This window comes from Cygnus atratus, chromosome 22 (genome assembly GCF_013377495.2).
Source record: "Cygnus atratus isolate AKBS03 ecotype Queensland, Australia chromosome 22, CAtr_DNAZoo_HiC_assembly, whole genome shotgun sequence".
NCBI lineage: Eukaryota > Metazoa > Chordata > Aves > Anseriformes > Anatidae > Cygnus > Cygnus atratus.
In genome coordinates this window covers 6,465,389-6,489,107 of record NC_066383.1, presented here as the reverse complement: position 1 = coordinate 6,489,107, position 23,719 = coordinate 6,465,389, and the positions used below count along the sequence as shown (strand labels likewise).

The following is a 23,719-nucleotide window of genomic DNA, read 5'->3' as shown; positions in this document are numbered from 1 at the left end:
CGTCCCTCGTGCTTCCTCCCTGCCCTTTTCCCATCACTCCAGGGCGGGTTAGCAGAAGAGAGGCAGGCACCAGCACTGCTCAGTTCGTGAGCTCCTACCTGCCGCAGATCTCTTAATGCATTTCTTGGCCAAGGGTTACGAGATTAAACACTCCATAGAAGGCGAGCTGACACAAGCTGACAGACCCGAATCTTCTGCACATGCATAAGTGCCAGTCCTCATCACAAGGATGCTTATTTGCCAGCCTCATACCTATCACTTTGGCTGGGAGTCAATCTAAATAAAGCAAATTTGCTTGTTCTGATGGGGAGAGGGAGTCACTGGGCTGTCATAAGCTTGAACTCAGCCTGCATCATTTTAAAGCGGAAGGTGCTGCAGAAACACAAAGTACTTCAGCCTCCTGGGAGCAGGAGGGAGGAACTTTTGCTTTCTTTCAGAGAGACTTGTGCAGGTACCAGGACACAGCAGCCATCCCCAGGCCGATGCTGCACAGAACCCAACCTCTAAGGACAGAAAAGGTCCCAGGAACTGCACCCAAACCCCATTTCTGCCTCCAGCAGTGGGGCCCTGGGGCCCAGCCGTCCCCTTCCCCTCTCCTGGGGACAGCAGAGGTGAGGAAGGAAGACCCCTGCACACTCATTCTCCCCACCTGACCCCCTCCAGACCACAGGATCTTGCACCCTGCCCTGCTCAGACACAGCCCAGCCTCCCCCTCTTCCTCCCAACAGTTGGCTACAAGGATTAAGACTCATTTCAAATGAAGTTTTCATTATTTTCCGCTCTCCTTCTTTATTCCCAAACTCATTTGCATTACAAAAAAATTAAACAAAAGCTGCTTTTTGAATCTCCACTCATTACTCCCATTACATTTGTTAACATCATTATCTTCAGCTGAAGATGGCAACTATTATCAAATGTTGCAGAGCTTTTGTAGACCTCTTGCTATATTACTCTAGAAAATTGCTTTAATGCTTATGCTTTTAGTGGTTTTAAAAAACTAGCTATAGCATTAGAAGCCATAAAGAAGATAAAAAAAAGTGCATCGTTTGATAATAAGTGCATTTTTCCCCTTTACATTGAAATATAAATACATGGTGGTAATGCAGGACACAAAAGCTTTCCCTCTACTACAGAGATCTACCATGGATCCTTCTACTTGACCCTTGGGTTCACCCTTCCATCCCCTCTGCAGCTCCTCCCTTCTCCAAAACACTTTTCTTCGGGAAGAAGTGTCGCAATAAAAGCTTGGATTAACAGAAACATCCCCCAAACATGCCGCAGTTTGCTTTTTCCAGATTTCAGCAAAACAGATTCGGTTTGCAAGAGGAGATACATGGCTAATGGCTCAAGCCATAGCTGCTGAATCCTTATCTTTAGGGAGGAAAAAAAAAAAAAAAAGCCCGGATCAGTAGTACTACTCAGGGAATAGCACAGGCTGCAATTGCTCTGGCAGAGGGAGCGTGGTAACGGGGGGCCTTTGGAGCAACCCCGAAGCCCCAAGGTGCTCTGAGTGTCAGCAGGCTTGAGACAGGAGAGATCGGTGCTGGAGCAAGAGAGTTTTTTGCCTGATTTTAAACACAGATTAAAGAATTGAAATTTTCATTCTAATTAAATACAAACCCCTGTAAGTCGGAGCTCCAGCTGTAACCTCTGGGACGTACCCAGCTCTCCAAACAAGAAACGATGGGTTTCAGTGGGCCCTGTTAAATGCCAAGGAAAGCAGACAGAGAAAGGCTGTGTTCCCACAGATGAGCCCCTTGCAGAGGCCACAGGCACATGAACAACCCACGGTCCTGACTTCTTGGGTGGAAACGTGTCCGAGGCTGGGGGCATCTCGACACACACATCACAACAGGTCTCGGGATGTGGTGGAGCAGCTGCAGCGGGCAGGAGCGAGGGGGAGAGGGGAGAGGGCTTCTCAGCCTCCCTTTCAGGGGAATTGTCTCTCTGGGACCTCCACTAAAATGAAGGCATCCAGTGTGTCAGAACAAGGGACAGAGTCAGAGCGCATCAGGGAAGAAGAGGGAGAGGCCAGGAATCTCGAAGGTGGCCAGGAAGGATTCCTCTGTGGCTCGAGGCAGCCAGGGCTGGGTCCGGCCCCTCCGCCAGCAGCAGGAGCTGATTTATGGTGGCTGCAAGAGAGGTCAGAGCTCGAGAGGGTTTCATTGATCAATTAATTAAATTGAAACAAAGCAAACATAATGAACGTAAAAATTTACAGCCTCTGACACGGGTAGAGATGCACCCTCAGCTGAGACAGCTCCAGCACCGCCTTCTCATCTCTGCCAGCAAGGCCAGGAGTGGCAGGGACCCGCGGCCGGGCAGGACACGGGGCCAGGGGCAGCAGCATCACCACCCCGGAGCTACCAGCCAGGGACTGGGACGAGATGCACGACCAGGACAGGCAGCAGGAGCTAACTCTGGAATAACACAGCTCCAGCTGATTTCATGGTCTGCATCAGGGGTACAGGACCGGTCTGTTTCTGCCAGACCATCCTATCTGCAGCACTAATGACAGCAGTGATAATAGCCAATTTCCAAGCCTGAGACGGCGCAGAGGTGCCAAATCCTGCCAGGAACAAGCCAGGACGCAGGCCCAAGCACAGGATGTGACACCAAAATGACCTGCTTTAACCATGCGTGAACACAAACCATACAAGCCTATGATATAAGTTCATGCTTGGCCACACAGCCCAGGAGACCCACACAAACAGATTTAAATTATCGCTTGGTTTTCCATCAGGCCTTTGGTGTTGATTTATGCTTCCCAAACAAATAATTACAGTCTTATCTCCATCACACAGCAGCATTAGTCGCAATTCATCATTTTTAACTTCTTTGTTTCACGCATTGTCTACATACATAAAAATAAAGAAAAAATTCAGCCGTCCCCATCACGTGGGATGCTGGCATGGCAAGAAGCTCTTACCAGCACAGTAGAGGTGGGCATTTGGTTAAACCTGCTCTCCGCTACAACAACCATAATCACAGCACAACTCTTCCCAGCGGGAAAGAGGAACATGCGTGTGTGTCTAACGGCTTCTAGAAATGAGGTTTGGACCTGTGAAGGATTTGGATCCACGTTGCTCAGGGTACAGAAGTGGTGCTGGAGGACTCGGAGGCTTAAGCATGGACACGACACCGAGCACCCGTGTGGAGAGCACGGTGCAGGGCTGCAGGCAGAGCTTCCTCAGCTCGGTGTCCGCAGCTCTGGAGTGCACACTGTGCCTCCTTCCCTTCCCAACACATAATCAGGTGATCCTGCACCGAGTTTCAGGCACACATTACGCAGCTGCAACCTTGAGCCGGTGCCCTCGGCATCCAGAGCACCGGAGAAGCCCAGCAGCTGCTCCCACGTTTGGCGGATGGCGGGGAGGAATCCTGACACAGTCATCATAAAACCTCGCCTGCAATTGATCTTATCCAGCAAGGCAGGACGGGGGTAACTATAACTCACGTGTAATCACCAGATATGACACGACAGGTTATGCCAGAGCTCTGCCAAGAAAGATCACAGCGATGATTATGAAGTTAATTCCTGACACCACCATGCGCGCGTCGTACATCTATTGCATGCAATAGCCATAGCTCTTGTTTAAACAAGGGGCCGTGCCAGGATGTCTGATCGATTATACAACATCAGGGCTCGGGGAGCGCCGCTAAGCAGGTGGAAGTGGGCCAAGAGGCAGCACAACATCACCTAGGGGAGCCAGCGGGAGCCATGCACCTCCTGCTCCGGGGCGCAGTGGGCAGGGGTTGGGGCCAGCTCCAGGGCCAGCTGTGGGTGTGCTGTGGCTGCTTTTGGGCATCCCAAAGGGTCCTGGGGCACCCACACCTCTCCGCTTTCATTTCTCAGTGAATGCTCTGAGTTTCTGCCCCGGCCACCCCAGGGGACAGAGGCTGGCTGCTTACATCAGGAGGCAAAGGGAGAACCGCGTGGTGGTTTCGTACAGCCCAAGAAAATATTGATGGAGCTGCTTGCGGACACTGGGCTTTGTGCAGGTTTTGTACCGGGCTGCACAGAGCACGGAGAACAGCACAGAAGCATTAACTCTTCTGTGAGCCCGGGAAGCATTTAAGAGACAGCACCGTTAAACAACGTGCGATGATTACAGGCACCCGTTTAGCGTATAATACCATTAAGTTCATCGTGTAATGCCACAAAGAGAATGCAAGCGATCCAAGGCAAACGGACATTAAATGACACACAACAAGCAATTTCCAGTGGTGTCACCAGCCTCCACTGCCTGCAGCGCTCTGCTCCTCCAAGATGCAAATGAGAGCTGCTTTGCAAGGGGAAGCAGCTACAAGTAATCAGTCAGGGGCTGGAGCAGGCTCTGGCAATAACCAGCACAGAGCTTCTGGTTTCAGCCACGACCAAAATTCCCCTGCAACAGGGACAAAAAGCCCTGTGCTTCCCCTTAATGACACACCAAAGGTCTCGGTGCAGTCGTGCCAGGTCTGGCCAGTTCACTTGTCAGATTCCCCAGGGCCTGGCAGCTGGGTTGTTGTGCAAACGGTCGAGGCTGGACCCTGAGTTAAGCAGCACGAGGGGTTTTGGCCGAGTTGAGCACCACACGTGGGGCACAGCACCCAGGCAGAGGGAGCTGGGAGCACAGAGGGAACCGGGTGGCCGTGACTTGCAAGCAGCAGCAACAGCGGCAGGCTGCAGTTTCAGAGCTGCTCCCAGCAAAAAGACGCAGAGCAGGCGATGGGGGCTCTGGAAACGAATATTAAACAGGGCAGAAGGAGAAGGTATTGCTCAGGAGAAAATATAGCAAGGCTGAAGCCCAGCATGGTGCAGCCTTCAGATGAAATGGAGATGAGCTGGGAACCAATTGCTCCCTCCTGAGGGAATTCCTGGCTCAGGAGGAACGTGGGGCAGAAGCACCCTCACAGCACCTTCCCTTGATGCCCCAACATAAAAAGGACCACGACCAGCCCCAGGGTCCAAAGGGGGGCCAGGCAGGCACTGTACACAAGGACTGGGCACCAGGCAGGGGCTGAGCTCTCCCAGGAGCACAGCACCCAAGGTGGGGGCAAGCCCCTCGCCCCCCGTACGTCCAGCCCCGCACCACGCAGCCCCTTCACAAGTCCCAGCCCTTGGTGCCACGTGGCGATGCAGGAATCTCAGTTCCCAGTTAAAAATAACACCCGTTTCTAGCCCTCAGAGGTGCAGAAAAATGTGACCTCTAAAAATTCAGAAACTGAAAGGCAAAGCAAATGAGTCCCAAATTTGTCTACGCTATAAACGTCAATTTCTTTTTGAAAGAAATGAATGTTTTTGATGAATGTTTTCTTGAATGCCTGCTTTTGGCAGTGCTGCCATCTGTGAAAAATCTATGCCACGCTTGCTATTAAGATTTCATTTCCAAGAAGAGCTGGTAGCTGTTTTAATAAACGGTTAAAAAACTGTCACGAGTCCAAGGGGCCAGCAGCTTGTTTACCGCGAGTGGCTCCTGTCACCCAAAGCACCTTTGACTGATGAGCTTAGAGCTGCCAGACCCCATCCGGCTCCCTCCGCAGCCCTCTAACAAGCAACATTTTCAGAAGCACTTTAGCCGTGTTGGGCACTTAGGAACCTAATCCCTATCGACTCTGAATGAGATTTATATTCCTGAATGGCCAGCTCACTTGTGAGAGAGGTCCCTGGGTCATGTAGAGCCTTTCAGAGATTTCACCCGACATCCCCAAGTCGTTTATTAGCTTTTTAATACCGTTCCTCGACAAAAAACACAAACTCGCCCCGGCCAGCCAGCCGAGGAGGTGCAATAGCAGCACCATGGCTACCAAAAGCCTTGCGGAGGGGCTGAGACCACATCCAGGGGCTAGAGAGGCGTAGAGCCCCCACTCCCAGGCTGGGAAGGAAGCAAAGCCCCATATTTTAAGGCTGCCAAGTGCTCGGTGCAGGGGCCATGGTTTCCTACACATCTGTCACGGCCCAAATGGCAAGGTCGAGTGATCCGAGGAGCCCACCTTCAGCGTGCCAGCACCCACCACCGCGGCTCACGAAATGGAGTCCCGAAATGGCTGGTGTATTTGGAGATCTTGTGCGTGACTAAATCGAGAGGAACAATAAGATCTTTTTCCAGATTCGGCAAACATCAGTATAATAAAAAAATTAATTATATGCTTGAACACATGCACCAGAGCAATGCCCTGTATTTTCTCCTAATTGTTCTCCAAGCCTTACAGAGCCACATTTAAATAAAAATGAAGCAGTTATTTAAACCACAATTAAAGATGGAGCAATTTATTTTTAAACCAGGAATATCGTCAGCGGAGCAGGAGCAGGCACAAGGGCCACGGCCAGGCCAACAGAGGAGCAGACAGGCAGGGCTGGGAACAGCTCTTAGCATCAATGTGTGTCCCAGAGGAGTTGTAGGAAAGAGAACGGTGGTCGTGAGCCCATGGAAAGGGTTCGCCTGGGCTTGGACAGCTGGGACCAGCTCGTCCGTAGCACACCTGGAGCCCAGGTCTCCCAAAGCATCCCAGGGCCAGGCACAGGGTGGGCAGCCACAGCACCAGGCTCCATCTCTGCTCCCCTGCTGCCCTCTCCACAGCCCCAGGGTCTCACCCCATGACAGAACCTGGCCCCACAACCCCCAGAAGCCGCAGCCGTCCCTGCCCCGTGCCAGCAGGGAGCATCCTTCCCAGGGGGATGCTGTGGTGCTGCTGGAAGGGGGCTGGGGCGGGAGGAAGAGAAGCAACCACAACAAAAACCCACCCTCTCTTTTCATAAGACAGCAGAATTTATCAGCCTGCAGCCCTTCACATCTGTCTCCTCATACAAAATGAAAGAGGCTTTGAAAAACAGAGGAGATGAAATAAAGCCGTCTGTGTGAGGAAGCTGGCATCTCTGCCACTGTCACTGTCACCATGGTAGGAATAATGACCGTGATTGTTTCTGCATCTGCGTACGCGCGCGGGTGCGCATGGAGGGGGGAGGAAAAAGCACACCCACAGCCCCAGCACCACTGCTCCCTGGGGACACCAGCCCTGCTCCTGCACCCAAAAGTGGCCATGTCCTTGTCCCCACGTGTGCGAGTCTCCCCGTGGCCACGCCAGCAGGGATGGAGCGAGGCAGGGCTGAGCTCGGTGCTGCCACGAGCAGCCTCAGCTCCTCTCCATCCCCTGCCCAAGGGCAGGGGGCTCAAGCTCTTGAAAATGTGGCTTGAAGAGAAGTTTTAACCCGCGGGGTTTGCACATCACTTGGCTCTGCTGCAGCCATTACTGCCCGGCCGCCGCGGTGGGCGCAGCTCTCCCCGGGAACCTCGGGGTCACAGGGCTGGGCCAGCACCACCCTCACTCCATTAGGGGGCAATTAAAAAGGAGGTATAAAAGGAAAAAGACTGAAGCAGAACATGCCAGCAAGCAGCTGGTGGAGCAAAACCTCTCCCTCTAAACCATTCTCAGAGCCAGCTTGGGCATTTCAGGGAGGTTTCAGTGGTTCCAACCTGAGTGCTTCCCACAGCTTGATCCTGAGGTGATCCAGCACCTTGCAGAGATCCAGACCCCAAGGACTGCAGCTCTCCTTCAGCAGCAATGTCTGTGGCATGCACAGAAGCATTACCACTTGGCAAATGCCTCTTGAAGGACACAGGGCTGCAGCCCCTGCAATCCCCAGGGACCTGCGTCCTGCTGAGCGCTGCAGGGGTGAGGCAGGCACACCACAGCACCACGGCTCACTGCATGGCTCTGCCACGAGCAGGACCATGAGCTCTTCTGAGGGCTGGCTCCCAGCAGAGCAGCACCTCCCAAGGACCAGCAGCACACAGCCCAGGGGTCCTGAGCTCCCCCAGCCCAGCCCAGCTTGGTGCCAGCACCAGCGGTTCACCCTGGACACCAACAGAGGGCTGCTCCAGAGGACATTGCTCCTCACCCCAGCTTCTTGGCAGTTTCCTGCAAAACTACAACTTGAAATTCAGGGCATAACTGGAAGAAAATCTGTACCAGTGTGCAGAGCCACCCTGGGACTCAGGAGAGTCCACGCAGCATATCCTGCTGTCACCAGCAGACCGTGCTCCTCCATGCGTCTCCTCCTCCCTCTGCTCTCTCCACTTCAGTGTAATTTCTTTCACATAAATCATCTCGTCCTCACGCCAGAATCTTTGCGGGAAGTTTGTGCCCAGCAGGTATCACGGCTGCTGCCTCCAGAAAGGTGCTGCACTCAGGTGCTCCCCTGCGAGGCAGCGAGCAAAGCCCCCTGCAGATGCTCCCCCCACCGCTCCCAGCAGCTTCCCAGGGACTGTGCTTGGCACTGGGGTGCTGCGAGGGCTCCTTCAGCATCTCTGCACCTCTCCCACCTGGAAACTTGTCCTGAACCTCAGGCCAGCAGCAGTGAAGGCAGAACTGGGGCAGAGCACCGGTGGCACAGCAGGAAGGTGTCGGGCAGAGATTTGCAGCCCACCTGCCTCGTGCTGCTGCTCCAAGCCCTCAGCCATCCATCCCATCCTGCACGCACCATTTCTCCGTTTCCTCCAGCACCACGGCTCCTCGGGGTGGCGGAAGATTTACGCTTACAGGTAGGCAGAGAGATGGCAGCTCCAAGCACGGACGCCCCTCTGTATTTCATGCCTTGGAGCTTGTCAAGCTCCCTTTGGCTCACGCTCCGTCATCCCGCAGGGCTTGGAGCAGGGGCAAGGACATCACGTGGGGCTGGGACGCCAGGTGCTAGATCAACTGCACCTTTCCTCCGCAGGCGACCGTCTGCATCCTTTCTTCTCTGCCCTGCACAGAAAGCAGTCAAGGACTCGCTTGCTCTGATCTCAGACGAAGCAGCCCTTGCGCAGCTCCAACGGCACAGCAAAAGCCGCCACCAGCACTCCCGCAGGATGGCCCCAGCTCCGGCACTCTCAGGCAATTCTTGGTTGCAGCATCAGCATTTGAGCTCTGCTGCACGCTAGACGAGGTTGGTAGCCAAAGCTGCTCTGCCAAGTCAGGATTCAGCTGGGGGAAACGGCCTAGGCTGAACCCCGCCAGGCGCAGCCCTCCTGCCCTCCCGTCCTGAGCGCTGTGCTGCGCGGGATTTCTGGGATCCGAGGGCCTCATGGGGCCGAGGGACTGCCACCCCATCCCTCAGCCACCTCCTGCAGCTGTGCTGTTCAGGGACACAGCAGCCAGGCAGACAGTGGCCGTGGCCACACGGGTGCAGGCAGAGCCCCGCTGAGCCCAGCGCATCTGGAGGCGATGGGGTGCTTGTCCCTCGCTTTCCACATGCATTTTATTTACTTGTTTTAGTCCCCCCCCTTTTTTTTTTTTTGTGCGTGTGTGCATGTGTGTGAGATCGTCTCCAACGTGACTCTGCATTATCAGGGCTATAATGAGTCCTTGTTAAAATGGATTTGATGGAATAATTATATTCCAGAAAAAAACCTGCAGGAAAGCTCTCTCCCCTCTTAAAGGGCAGGATCATCAAACGTTCGCACCACATTATTTGCAGTCACACCTTCTGCTGCATCTGCTCCTTTTAAAATCTCTAACTCCAATCTGATCTGAATATATAAATCTGAATTATCACAGCAAAAGGAGATGTGCTCACACCTTTTTTTATCTGTTGCCATGGCGATTAGATAAAATTCACGCCAAGTCTCTGGGGAAGGATGAAATGATTTCAGACAGAATCTCACCCCACTTGGTGAGAATAACGCCTGGAGCTACTTCCCTCTGTAACAGGTCTGGGCACATGTCGCAGCCAGGGAGGGGGCGAGGGGCGGGGGGACGCCGGGACACCTCCGGAGATCTCGGGACCGACAGCAGAAAAGGTCCCGCAGCACCCCCAGCCAGAGCGGGGCCGGACAACGCTCCTCTAAATCACATCAGGCTGCTCCACCAGGGAGAAGCTGGGAAATGGAGCTGAAAAGGCCAGCTCCTTGCCGGGCCTTTGCCCAGCGGTCCCAGCTCACGTCTCGGTGCTGTCTGTGAGCAGTGCTCCTGCCCGCTGCAGGCTCAGGGCTGTGCCATGAGCGATGGCAAAGCCAAAGAGTGCCCAGGTCCTGGACCACTGGGAGCTGCTCGCTGCAGGCAGCTCGCTTTGAGCCAGCTGGGCTTACCCTGCACTCAGCAAAACCGAATGAAAGTGCTGACAGCCCGTACCTGTCCTCAGCATCTCCTCTCCTGCCCCTAACAAATATCAACATACAAACAAGGACTGTCTTTCACCTCGCCGTGTTTGTTCGGTCCCGGCTTCCAGCTTTTCTGCAGTAACACAGGATGGATGTCCCCAGCACAAGGCCATTGATGGAAGGACAATGCTCGATTATCCAGGTCCGGGCTGGCCAGCCTCCTGGATCAGCTGCCTTGCCCCCATCACGCAGCACACGTCTGCCGGCAAGGCAGCATTGGCAGCTCCAGTCCCAGCTCCAGAGCATTGCCCCCATAAATACAGCAGGGTTTTAATTGCCCCTAGCCTCACGCTGTGCCTCCGCACTCATTGTGCTTCGAGACAGATTCAAGTGGATTTAGTGTATGGCTGCACTTCTAATATTTCAGAGAACGGGTGGCAGATGTGGCAAGGTGCAGCAGAAAAGAGCGTACACTTCGGGGTGAATGGTCGTATTTAACCATGAGAAAGCTGTCACGCTTCTCCATGTCACCAAACAGCCGCTGGGATGAGCTCAACAATCCCAGAGTCGGACACTGCAGCAGACAGCACAGCAAGGTCTCCTTAAATTAAGATCATGTCTAAGCCACTGTGAACAGACCAGCTTTGATACTTTCTGAATTCCTAACAGGCCGTCATTCAAACAAGAACATTCACAAAAACAATTAAAACTTCACAAAACTGTGACTTTTTTTTCCCAGTTCCATCCTTCTGGCAGGCTTCATGTTTCAGCTTTCAGAGAGAGGGCTTTGTGGCTCTCCAATGACTAAAGCAGCACATCCAAGTCCCCGCAGCCCTCAAACAGCAGCTATTGAGAAAAGCAGCACCCCAAAAGAGTCTGCACCTTGAGAAGGGTTGCATTTAGACATGTTTCCAGCACAACGTATCGAGTACATGACTCCAAAGCATCAAAGAGCAGCTCAGCACTGGGTTCATGGGTGTAGTAATGCTCACTGCCTCCAATAATCACTTTTTCTGTGCTGCCTTGAGCCCCAGACCACCAATACCCCAGGCAAGATGGAGACAAGAGCCATCAGCTTCCACTTGTGGCTCTGCTCCAGGGATGCAGCCAGGCCGGAGCCCAGCACCCCCCAGCCATCATTTCTGCCCAGCCCAGCATACCCAGCAGCACTCTTCAGCACAGCCTGGGCAGACAACACATTTGTGCCAGAAAAGGCAAACCGAGGTGTAAATACATCTCGAACCCCGCTGAGGGATGGTTTGGGTATAACTGCACGCGCACACCTGTGCTCCCAAGGTTACAAATGAAGTTTTTGAAAAGCCAGCTAAAGCTCCAATGAGCACACTTCAGAAATAGCAGGGAGCTCACTGCTGGAGAAGGGCTGACAATTCCTCAGAAATCCACTCTTTGTAGCATCTCACATTTCCTACCCTCATCACCGCCTTTGTAAGCCGCTGCTGGACGTGCCCCCCGGTGGTGCCCACCTACATCGGGTCCACATTAGCATCACCGCTACGTGCCCAGCCCTGCAGAACCCACGACTGCCAAAATCAAGTTACATTCCCACAGTACCTGGAGAGAGGACAAGTCAGTGCCAGGAATCTCCATTTCTGTGTCACCACAACTACAGCACAGTGACTCTACGGCACCCTCGGTCGCACATGCAATACATCTCCAACAAACCCAAACCACGCATGTGCTCCCGGACTTCACATCACCCAGCCTGGAGATGTGGCTTTAAAAAAAGCCGTTCACCACGCCGGGTTCTTGGGGTGGCTCGTGGCAGCAGCTTCCCCCTGCCTCCCCGCGGAGCAGGAGAGGGACGCGGGCAGCAGGCTGCTCAGCTGCATCCTCCCCGGCCTCCTCCCACCCCTCTCCCCCAAGTATACATCAAGATTCATCAATAGCAACAGAGTTTGAAATCACAGCCTCGGTGTGAAGTGCAATCTTGTACACAACCCCCAAATCTGTAAGCGCTGCTGCTTTATTCTGAATAAGCACTAGCCCACGTTAAATGCCAGAATCCTGTGAGTGGTGCTGCACGTGTGCTACCAGGCTGAGAACAAGAGGCAAGATTGATTTGGATGTGAGCACCAGCAAAGCAAATGGGTTTTTGAAAACCCTGTAATTTCTCTGCAACCCTTGACTTCACTAAATACACATTTTTAGACTATGGCACAGTTAGGTAGGCATTAAACAAAAATGAGCTGCACTAATGATGATTTACGTGCAGGATAACCTTCTATAAAGAATTTATCTTTGATTTCAGGGTAAGTTTCAGTGTTGCCAAGTTAACCAAATAACGCGAGTCCCCACCAAAACCCCCCACTGCAGCAGTGCGATACAGACACGAGGCATTTTGCTACAATTGTTTTAAGATCTCTCCTAAAATAGACCCAGTAGGTGCTCCTGAAAAAAAAAAAACAGACTTGTCAGGAACTTAAATGAAGAGAAGCCAGGCAGAGGCACCCTCTGAAAGCAGAGCACCGCTGCGCCAACAGCAGTGCTCAGGGAGGAGCACACAGTGCACACCAGCCCCAGGCAGGCCCCAAAAAGTCCCCCACCCATCACCCAAGGGGAGGGGGCAGTTTTCAACCCTGTACCCCCACGAAGAACAGAAAGCACACCACAAAGCTCCTGAAACATGTGGCAAGATGGGGTTGCACCTGCAAGACCAGCAGTGCCACAGGAAGCGCGCCCTCCCTTTCACGGAGGGATTTTCCCCATTTCTGGGCTATAAAATGTTTTTTTGGTCAGGGAGAGGGATAGGGACACTACAGAAAGCAAGCACCTAGGGTGAAAACAATCATTTAAACGAAAGTTTTCTGCCACAGAATGCTCTGGATGGAGGATGTATTACAGAGCCTGCTAGGACCGTGCATGCCCTGACGCACCAAGGGTTAGCAGGAGGATGCACAGTCCTCCACAAAGCCTAGAAGAAAGTTTCAGAAAGAGCAGTGGCTTGCATGCACCGATAGTAGGAAAAAAAGCCAGTTTCAAATAAGGCTTGGATTCACTTCTGAAAGAGCTGCAGTACCTCCACAGACCTTTTGTTTCTGGAGGATGACTGGAGGAGCACTACGCAGTGCTGTCGGTACAACGCTCGATGTTAGCACACCTCTGGCACGAGGGGGCTGGCAGTGCTCAGCACACCGGCACAGTGTGTTCACGAGCCACACCGCTCGCTCGGAGCAGCAGGAACCCCCTCCTTGCCTTACTCGCTAAGAATTAGGACAGAATCAAAGGCTCACTGGAGGTCAGGAGGAGAGCATGTTTTTGGTAACAGCAAAGCCAGTTTTAGCTCTAGCGATCGCAAGAAAAAAAAAATAAGCTTCAGGCAGATACTATATTTGTAATCCAACAGCAAAACATGTTTGCTTGTGTTGACTCTGCACTGTAACACGATTTATATGTTCTGTCTTTAGGGTAATTATTGCTTTAGAATGTTAAAATTGTTCCACTCTAATTAAATCATCATATTAAAAAATCCACCGCAAAAGCGAACTTGGGAACAAGTCTGGTTAAGATCATGCAAGCGCACGGGCGCCCGGGTGACGAACGCGCTGCTCTTCAGACGGAGCGCAGACACCACACTGCTCCCACGTGCCAGGAATGCACTGCAGCACCGGGGGCTGCAAGGTGAGAAGAAAATTCAGGGCAGAGCTGTTAGGATGTGGATCCGTCCCCGGAGCACAGTGCCAGCACAGCACCAGGCTCACCCGGGGCTCGGTCCATGATGAGGGGTTTCGGCTGTGGGGTCTGCACCACCCGCGCCTGCCAGCTGCTTGGGGACAGGGACACGGTGCCAAGCAAAGCCCCAAGTTTTGTGCCTTCTGCTCCTGAAAGCAGAGCTGCAGTACAGCAGAGCCTGCAGAGCTATTACCAGCGCTGAGCCCAGGCAGTGGTTCGAGCAGATGACGTGCTGTAAGGTGTCTGTGCGCTCCAGCCCCAGGAACCACCACTCGTCCTCCCAAGAGGTGCTGGAGGAGACAAGGGCTGAGCAGCCCTGGCCAAGCACTACTCATTTCATTACAAAAAACAGCTTTAGAAACCACCAGAAGCAACAAACACCTGGCATGCAAACAGCCCACCCAGCTCCACCGCACAGCGCAAGTTCCTCAGGGCGGCCGTTTGAGTCCCCAGGGTTTTCAGCACCCTTGGGAGCACCCAAAGCAGCAGGGCAGTGCTAGAAATCCCCACCCATCGAGCGAGCCCTGCCAGAGGCAGCAGGGCACTGAAACCCCACCTCACACCCTGCGTTAGGGCAGATGCAGCCGTTCCCCAGGGCCGTGCTGAGGCTGTGGCCGAGCCTGCGCCCTGCCAGCACCTCCCGTGCCTCTTCCGAGCAGCGGCCGGCCTAAGGGCAAACCCCCCCCAAAAAGGCTTGTACACGGGCCTCAGAGACCACCCAGGGGTTTCTCACCTAGTAAAACAAAACGGGCATTTCTGTGATACCACAAAACACCCAGAAATGCCAGAAAGATTTGTACTCAGGAAGGCTCTTTGCTAAACCAAAATCTCCCTTCCCGGGCAAAAGGCTGTTGCAGGCACGGAGCAGCTGCCCGTCATTGCACGAGCATCCTTCCCAACTCCTGCCCGGGGAAGACCGTGCTCCGGAGGCGAGGAGTCTCATGCAATATTTCATCCCGAGACTGTCAGAAGTGGGTCACTGCTGGGGAGGAGGGGCACCATAAACCCAGCTCCTGACCATGGCAAGGGAGCTGGCTCAGTGCCCCGGCTCTGCCGCCCGGCACAGGCTCGGTGCCAGCGCCAGGACCGGCACAGCGGGTGTCTGAGAGGTGTCCTTGCTGCCCCGGCCGCCGGCTCAGCACCACTCCCGGGTGTCACCTGGCAGCCGGTGCTGCACAGACCCCCCAGAGCCCCGCAGCAGGAGGAGCGGGCAACGCTGAGCCAGCAGGTCAGCTGCGCCCCGAGGGGCCGCCACCAGCGAGAGCCACCGCAGCCCTCAGGAAGCTCGTGCCCCTCCAGGTGAAGCACTTTGCTCCTTAAGCTCCTTAGGAAACATCCCTGCAAGGCGGATTAAAGCAAATCCCCTCCCCTGCATGGTCAGCGGCTGGCACCAGGCTGTCCCCCCAGCTGCCACTCCCCGGTGCCTGCCCCGGGCACGTCCCCACCGCGTGGCCAGCGTGGCGATGCCCAGCCCCGGAGGAGCATCGGGACTTACTGACCTATGAGCAAATATCAAGCACTGAGCACTCACTCTGGGCAAAATCCTTTAATTCTTTCTGGATCCCCTGGGGAAAGCAGCATCGATTGCTTTGCTATAGCTTACACACACTGCGCAGGGCAGCCAGCGCTGCCATCAATACAGCCAGGGAGGGAGCCAAGAGGTCACCCCGGTACATGGGGACGCTGGTGGCTCCACGCAGTGCTCAGCACCTGCCTGTATCCCCGTGCTGCTTCCCAGCCTGTCACGAGCCCGGCAGGACCCAGCACACCAGGAGCACAGCGCACCCATGTCCCCTGCTCCTTTCCCCTCCTGCTTGGCCACACCAAGGCGCCCAGGTCATGTCCCACCCAGGGGACCAGCTGGGGCAAGACTCTGCTTTTCGAGGCTCTCTGCTCTCACCGGGACGCAGGGTGTTCAGTACATGCCAAAAATTGCAGGGAACTACCCAAGGGTTGCAAAATCCCTGCAAAAACACAGGCGCTGCTGTCCCTCCCGTGGCCCCGACCCACAAACCACAACAGCAGCGTTGGTGCTGGGTGGGACACATCCAGCCATGGTAGCCAAGTGGCTTCCTGTGCCAACACAGAGGCACACGATGCCTTTAACAGAGTTCCCCTTCCCATGGCTGAAGCCGTTGTGAAAACACACGAGGAAGGCTGGAATATTGACTTGTGTGCCACTGACGGCAGGGAAAGCCAGCTGGCTGCGGGTCAGGACAGGGACAGCACGGGCAAGCGCTGCTGTCCCAGCCCCAGGTGCCACACAGCCACCGAGGTGAGCTGGTGCACAGGCACGTGGGGGACACAAGGACAGGACACACACTGCCACGCTTACACCAGACACCCGCGAGCACAGCGATGCTCAGAGCACAGCCGCAGCACCATGGACCCCGAACGCAGCACCACCAGGCTTCTCCAGTACGAAGCCCCAACATGTTCAGCAACAAAACCTTGGCTTTGGCAGCAGAGACGACAAACCACAAAAACATTCTCCGCGACACTCAGCCCGACATGGCAGAGCAGGCCAAAATGTTCCAAGAGCACATGGTGTCTTCAGAGCAGTGCCTCTCTTACCTGGGATGATAGAAACGGTGTCTTTCTCCCAGGACACAACACTAACGTATTCCTGCACTGAAGAGGGGATGAGGCACTTGAAAACAGCCACGTTTCCACGCATCGACCTTTGGTCCTCCACCCGAACGGTGTACGGCTCCCTGAAAACTGCGAAGAAGAGCAGATGGTTGGTGGCGTGACGGCGCTGGAAGCAAGCACGCTTCCTTTCGCTTTAATCCCACATCTCCCAAACAAACAAACCCACCCAGCCATAAACTGCTTCCATCCACAACACTTGGCCCACACAGAAGCAGAGGCAGCACAAGGTAACACTGCTGCTCACCTTCCCAGTCCCCACGGGGTGCTGTGAGCCTTGTCCTTGTCACGGGGTGCCTGTGAGCTGCCCCATCCCTCGGGCTGATGCACAACCCAGTAGCAGAGTGCTCCCCAGTGCCAAGCCCTCCTGCAGCTCTCATTAGGGCAGCTGGGTCTGCCCCAGCCTCGTCAGCACAAATGAGACATCGCTGTGCCCAGGAACCATCGCCCTGCCCAGGAACAACGGCAGGCACCAGGAACCCCAAGGATGCAAATGCAGGGGCGCAGCTGCTTCCACCTGGGGACAGTACCTGTGCCCTGTAGGACACCTGGACATTGCCACCACGAGGGGGACAGCCATTTCCTCCATTTAATGACACCCCACGGCCAGAACAAAAGCAGCAGACAAATCTCTTCAGAAAAAAACTCCAAAGGTCACAAAAATAAGATGTTTACCTCGAGCGGAAAGCACCCCTTGGCAATGCACCCTACCCCAACAAGCAAGCACTGAGGGGTGCTGCAATTTCCACCCCGTCTCCTTGGGGTGATGGGTGACACCTCCTGCCGGTGCCACACGCCAGCTGGCAGGGAGGTGACAGCCATAAAGCAATAAATGGCCAGCTGCAGGAGATGCCCCTCATGTGCCACCCCCCAGCTGCCCTGCTATTTACTGGGTGCCCCAGAGCGGAGGCAGCGAGCTGGGGCTGCAGGGGAGAAGCCCACACAAAGGGACACCAGCGCTGAAGCAGATTAGGTAGCAAAAGCTTCCTTAATCACATGGAGCCGAGGCTTATTCACAGGCTTTAAAGGCCAGCAGGGAGCACGAGGACCATCCAGCCCGGCTGCTGCCCCTTGCACCCAGCCCCTCGGCTGCCCCCAGCATCCCCAAACCCTGTTCCATGCTGAGCCAGCCCCGGCTTCCCCTGCTGCTGCCAAGCCTCTTGCTCCCAGGGGTGAATTAAAGCCACCACTAGCACACTGAAAGCTTCCCACTGGCTAGAGAGATTTACTCCATGCACTCACTACCAGGTTTCCCAAGGCTTTGAGACTTTTCCAGTTCCTCATGTTTTTAATTGGGTTTTATTTGCTTTCTTCATACAGCTTTAATTGGTTTTACTTGCATGGCCATCACAAAGCAGGGGAGAGCAACGGGGACACAAGAGACTGGGTGGATGCAGAAGCAGGGGGACGTCTCGCAGCCATTTCCAACCAGGATAAAGCCCAAGCACCGGGAACCACCACAGCCGGGCTGTCCTGGTGGCCCCAGCACCCCGCACGTGGCCCCGCTGTGAAGTGTCTGCTAATTGTGCCTGCTAATTGCACCTGCTAATGGGGCACAGACGGACAGGCTGCCAGCTGAAGGCCTGCTCACAGGGGGGCATTAAGCCAGGACTGAGCCCTGCCACCAGCCTGCTGTGATCCCAAAAAAGCCCTCAGCATGGGGAAGAGCAGCGGAGGCTGAGCACTGCCTTGAGCTGAGGAGGGCAGGCGAGGAGCAGGGGCAAAATGTGTCCCCTGCAGCACCTCCAGAGCATCCTCACGTGTGAGCCCTGCACAACCACAGCACCCCCTTTCACTCCCTGCCAGGCAAATTTGCAGAAACTCCCCAGTTTTAGCAAATTCGAGCCCAGGCTCCAGGACCTCAGAGGCACAAGCTGCCCCCAGGCAGGCAGCCAGGCCGTGCTCACCCCGCACCATGCTTCACCCCACGCTGCCAGCCCCAGGCTGGGTGCCCCATGAGACACCCACCCCGTGGTCCCCAGGGATCGAGGGACCCTCACAAAGCCCCGGCACAAGGAGGGCAGCAGCTCCCTGCTGCACGTCCACATTTATTACACCCTCACCATTTGCTGTCCCTCCTCCGCTCCGCTGTGGTTTATAGGTAACCTGATAATGTTGGTAAATAATTCACTCTGGGGAGGGGGGTTAATACCAATTTACTCTGCAGTACAAGGTATTAAAATAAAAAACCCTGTAGTCACTTCTGTCATGTTCCCTCTGCTAGCCCCACTTTTAATAGGTTACATAATGAAGCCATTCCCGGGCTATTAGCCCTCCTCAGCCTGGTCAATAATTTACTATAATGGCTTCTGGAAGCAGCTCTTTGCCATATTCCTCCTTTTTTCTTTGCTTAATAGGCCTTGGCATGCTTGGGCTGGATGCAGCAATGGGAGCAGGCAGGTTTGAGAGGGGCCGTGGGGCGCAGGGGGGGCTCTGTGCTCCAAGCAGATGTAGCCCAGGTCCTCCCCCAGCCGTGGACACCCTGTTTGTGGCTGGATGTGACAGTGCTGATTCACGGGGGGGTGACCTCTCCTGCAGCACCACTGCCCCAGGCACTTGCTGGAGGCACCCAAGCCCCGCACCGTGGCCCTGCAGCTCACTCCACAGCTGGCAGCAGACCTGAGCTGCAGAACTTGCTCTTATCAGGGGCAGGATGCTGTTTGGCAAACACATCTCGGGCTGCCTCCATCTGTCCCACACCCGGCCCCTTCTGCTCCCGATCACTCCCCTTGCAGCAGCAGGCACAGCCCTGGCTCAGCACTCCTCCAGGCACAGCACCAGCTCGCTGTCACGGCATCACTGCCCCACACCGGGTACACAGCACAGGAGACCAGACAGAAGGCAGCACCTCATCAAAATCCCAAAAACCCCAAGCTCCTACCTGCTTTAACACGGATGTTTGGGCTCCTGATTTTGCCAGCCGAGTTCTCCGCGGTGCAGAAGTAGTCGTTGTCGTGGATGAAGCTGTTGAAGGCTGATGGCGAGAAGGGGTAGAGCTGCAAAGTCCCATTGGCATGGACGTGCCGGATGTGGGGCACATCGTAGATGTCGTCGCCTGTGGCCAGGTACCACCGAAGGACGGCGCTGGGTGACCCCGCGGCCGGGCAGGGGATCACCACCCCCACAGTGCTGGAGAAGGTGACCTGCTGGATGGAGTCGTTCACAAAGTAGAGGCTGGTTCCAACATCTTCAGTGAGAGCTGCGGAGGAAGCAGAGGCCATGGGTTATTACAGATAACTCTCCCCACCGGGGCAGCTGCCCCGAGCCCAGCCCCGACGCACGGCAGAGCAGAAGGAGGGAGCGCAGGGACATCGGTGCACGAGCTGGAAGCATAAAGGCCACCTTCACAGGCCAGCGCTCTTGCTGGCAGCACGGATCATGGACCACAAGTGCCTAACCAGGACGGCTAGGGGCTGTGCATGCACAAGGGGGTGCCAGGACGCCCCCCCGGTGGGGAGAAGGCACAGCGTGAGGATGCCTCCACGCATGGGTGCCCCCAGCCAGATGTGTGGCCCCAGCTGGGGCTGTGCATGCACTGGTGGCCCTGAGCACACGGTCACATCGTGCCTCAGCACCCACAGGGCTGAGGACACCCAGGGGCACCTGCCTCCTGCAGGCAGCTCTGCAGGGAAGGCGCTGGGATGTTGGTGAGCCCCATCTGAGCCTCTCCCAAGCCGGGCAGGAAGGTTTGGTGCTAGACCCCCGCTCCCCCAGGTGCTGCAGCAGCCCCAGGAGAGGAGCAGGAAATCTGCCTTCGTCCTTGCTGTCCTCTCCTGGGGTCAGAGGGGGGAGCCCAGCCTCAGCCTGAGCTTTCAGCCCCGCCACCCTAGAGGAGCTCACAGCCACCTGGGTGCCCAGAAGCTTCCCAGGGCACTTGAATGGCTGCAGGGAAGCAGGGAGGAGACCTCTGCACCCCGCTTCTCCTGCCTCCCCTTCCCACTCCAGGACCACGAGCTCCCCTTCTCCACCACAGCAAGCAAAGCCTCCTATAAATACGGATGAGGCAGCCCCCAGTCACTTTGCTCGTTTTTTTCTTTTTTTAGCCACACTTTTCCGCGTGGGCGGCAGGACACGGATATAGAAAGCGGCCCTCGGCGGGTGTATTAATAGCTCTGGCTGAGAGCACCGCTCGTGGTGCCGCGGAGCCAACACGCAAATAACACCGCGCTGCTGGCTCCCAACGAGCCACCGGGGACCCTCCCTGACCTCGATTCCTTAACTTGGGGAGGAGGGAACAGGAGCAGGGGGGAGAAAGGAAGAGTCTCCTTGCATGAACATCCTCGCGGCCATGCCTCCGCGGCAGCGCAGCGCAGCTGCTGGGCAAGGAAAGGCTCTGGAGGTGCTGTTGGCCACAGCACCAAGCTGCCCACATCCACGGAAAAGAGTTTTGTTTTCCTCAGGCGGGATCAGCGAGCACACCCCTCTCCTGTTGTGTCCCCAGTATGCTCAGTACCATTCTCCACTAGGCCATGGGCACCACAGCCCCTCGGCCCTTCCTGCACACAGCCCCCGTCCTGCCATGCACTGATGTCCACGTGCCTTTCATCACCACTAAACCAGAGGTGAGAGACTCCACGTCTTGCTCTCTGTGTACTCAGCACCAAACCATCACCCAAAGTGACCAAATTTCCTCCTTTGCCTGCTCGGAGCCCGATGGTCCTGCACCAAGGACACCGCAGCCAGAGCAGCCCCGCAAGCCATGGATGTAAGGGACCAGCTAGAGGCGAGATCCAGCACCAGCACCGCACTCAAAACAACACATTTATAGGCTGGTCATGGCAGTGCCCACCGCCCGAGCTGAGCACAGGGGTCCAAGCACACGGAGCATGCTGTGCACCCATCCTGCACCCCTTGCCCACACCTCCAGACGGGTCCTGGGGTCCGTCCTGGAGCAGCAATGGGAGAGCAGCCGCCCCCCGACAGGGAAACATCTCACCAGGCACCCCCCAGGGGGCTTGGAGGTAGGGGGGGGACAAGAGTGGAAAAATACCTCATAAACAGAAATTCAGCTTAGCCATGAAGCTTTTTCAGGTCAAAGGGGGAAAGGGATTTTTAATAGAAAATGGAAGTTATGGGATTGGCAATAGTTATGTGACAGACGCATAGAGTTAAATCCAGATAATCTCCTTTACCATTTAGCATTGAGCACCATCCTAATTCCATGTTTCATAAAACTGTCTCCAAATCACCGAGAGATTAAATATTTAGAAATAGCACCGCAGTATTTTTAAACCAGAAATCACTGCTCACATCTGGTCAGATGTGCTGACCCTAACCTAAATATTGAGGGCATTAATTCACAGGAGCCTGAGCAGAGGCAGCTACGGAGGACTCCACATGCGATGGTTTCTGCTGGGGGAATTGCAGCGAGGCAGGCACGCAGCACCAAACACCACAGCCCAGGCTGCTGGTGAGGCAGATCTGCACAAAGCCCACCACGTAGCCGGACACTGTCTGGCTTGCTCTGAAAGGCAGGTATTTTAAGTTATCGAAGTGCAATCTTCTTAAATTGTACTAAATTGCAACCTAGAGGTATTGAAATATTAATATCTCTTTCTGAGCTGGGAGAAGCAAGTCATTTTGCTATCATCCCTTAGGAATATTTACTAGTCTTGATGGCTGGACTTTCCAAACTCCAGAACTAGCAGAAGCACGGCCGCTCACAGCTCTGCAGAGCGATGTGCTGTACCGAAGGCGCTCATTTACTCTAACGAGTGGCTAAGGCAGAGCGGCCATAAATTGACCCCGGGGTTCGTCAGCAAGTCACGTACCTCGCAAGAGGCAGCTGAGATGTAGGTGTGAGCCCTGCGTGAGAGGCAGCACGGGCTGCAGAAGCGCAGAAATGCCATCCCAGATGAGAGCCCAGCCATGCAACCCTTCCTCACCCCCAAACCTCACGGAAGAGCTTGTCCTTTTGTCACCAAGTGAATTTAGGACTTCTCAGACAACAACCAGCTGCACGTGAGTGCAATTAGAGATGTTTCTCCTGAAGTAGGAAGCATTTTTTTCCTGCCCTCGATGCACATACATCACCTGTGTTAGCATTCAGGACCCCTCAGCCATCCCCAAACCCAGCTTCTCAGAGCTAAACAAGGTCTTTGCACATCGGTAACTGGATGGAAGCCCCGCAGAGATGGCAAAAGGCTAAACAGGATGCATTTCAAGGGTGCACGTGCAATTCTCTGGGCACAGGCAGTCCAGCTTGGCTGATACAAACACCAGTGATTGCTCAAGGGCTTCTTTATGAGTGACCACTTGAGGCTCGACCGTTTGCCACGTCCGAGCACGTTGCCATCACTCACAGGGAAGGTTGGCAGCACCACAGGGAGGGCAGGTGCTAGACTCCAGTTCTCTTTATCCTCCCAGCAGCACCTAGCCCAAGACGTCCCTCCTGTGCTCAGGCAGCCCAGCGGCAGCCAAAGGGACCCCACGAGGCTCTGGGGCTTCTCCAGCCCCTAGCTGCGATGGGCTGCAGGGAGGCTGTGAAGAACTGCGGGCTAATCACCACCTCGCCACTCGTTTATTATCCTCATTAAGGGTGGTTGACACCTGCCCTGCTCAAGGGGAAGGTGAACTGAAGCCTGGCACACACAGCGGGGTGGGAATTACACGGAGGTGGCAAGTCGTAGCTTTTCCTCCCCGCTGCTGGGGGCTTGGGCAGTAATTCCATCAGACACTGCCTGCACACCTGTAGTGCTGGGGCAGCTTTTGGCCTTCCCTGAAACAAGCTTCCATCAAGCCCTCATCTTCAGGAGGCTTTAATAACCTTTCTGCTAACGAAGGGAGTGACCTTGGAGCTGGCAGCAAGAAGTGACAGCCTGGGGCACCACGGAAGGGCCAGGGAGAGGAGCGGTGGGGCGAGGGGACGAGCACACACTGGTGCCCTTCAAGCTCTCCAACACCCAGCAGAGCCCAGGCTCACCCCCCCGCCAGCAGCACAGCTTTCCCACACGGATGTCACCCCATGGCAGCACCTTTCCAGCCCTGAGGGATGAAGCCGTGTCCCCGTCCGTGCAGCCTCCCCAGGGACCCCCGCTGGGGGTGGGAGCAGCGCCCCTAAAATGCCCAGCACGGCCCGGGGGGCTCAGCAGGAGCCCAGCACCCCATGGGCAGTGACCCGAGCACCTTCCCCAGCCCTGGCACTCCAGCCCCAGAGCAAATCCCACCCCGGGGCAGCCTCGGAGCTCGCAGCCTCCTCCTCGGGGGGGGGAAGATGGAGCGAGGAGAGCCCAGCCTCCGGTCCTCCGCAGGGAAGGGCTTGGAGTGCTGCTGCCTGCTCCTTAATGCATCTGCATGGAAATGAAGGCCTGAACCAC

General features: G+C 55.4%; 1 protein-coding gene across 1 annotated transcript in view; it reads right to left on the bottom strand.

The window, feature by feature from the left end:
- The window catches only part of DSCAML1 (DS cell adhesion molecule like 1), a 97,406-nt gene that overhangs the window by 70,011 nt on the left and 3,676 nt on the right, over positions 1 to 23,719 (bottom strand). Inside the window, exons 2-3 of the mRNA XM_035555770.1 lie at positions 19,285 to 19,602; positions 16,329 to 16,475 (exon numbers count right to left, since the gene is read on the bottom strand). Of these exons, the coding sequence (XP_035411663.1) occupies positions 16,329 to 16,475; positions 19,285 to 19,602 (465 nt within the window). The remainder of the gene's footprint in view (positions 1 to 16,328; positions 16,476 to 19,284; positions 19,603 to 23,719) is intronic.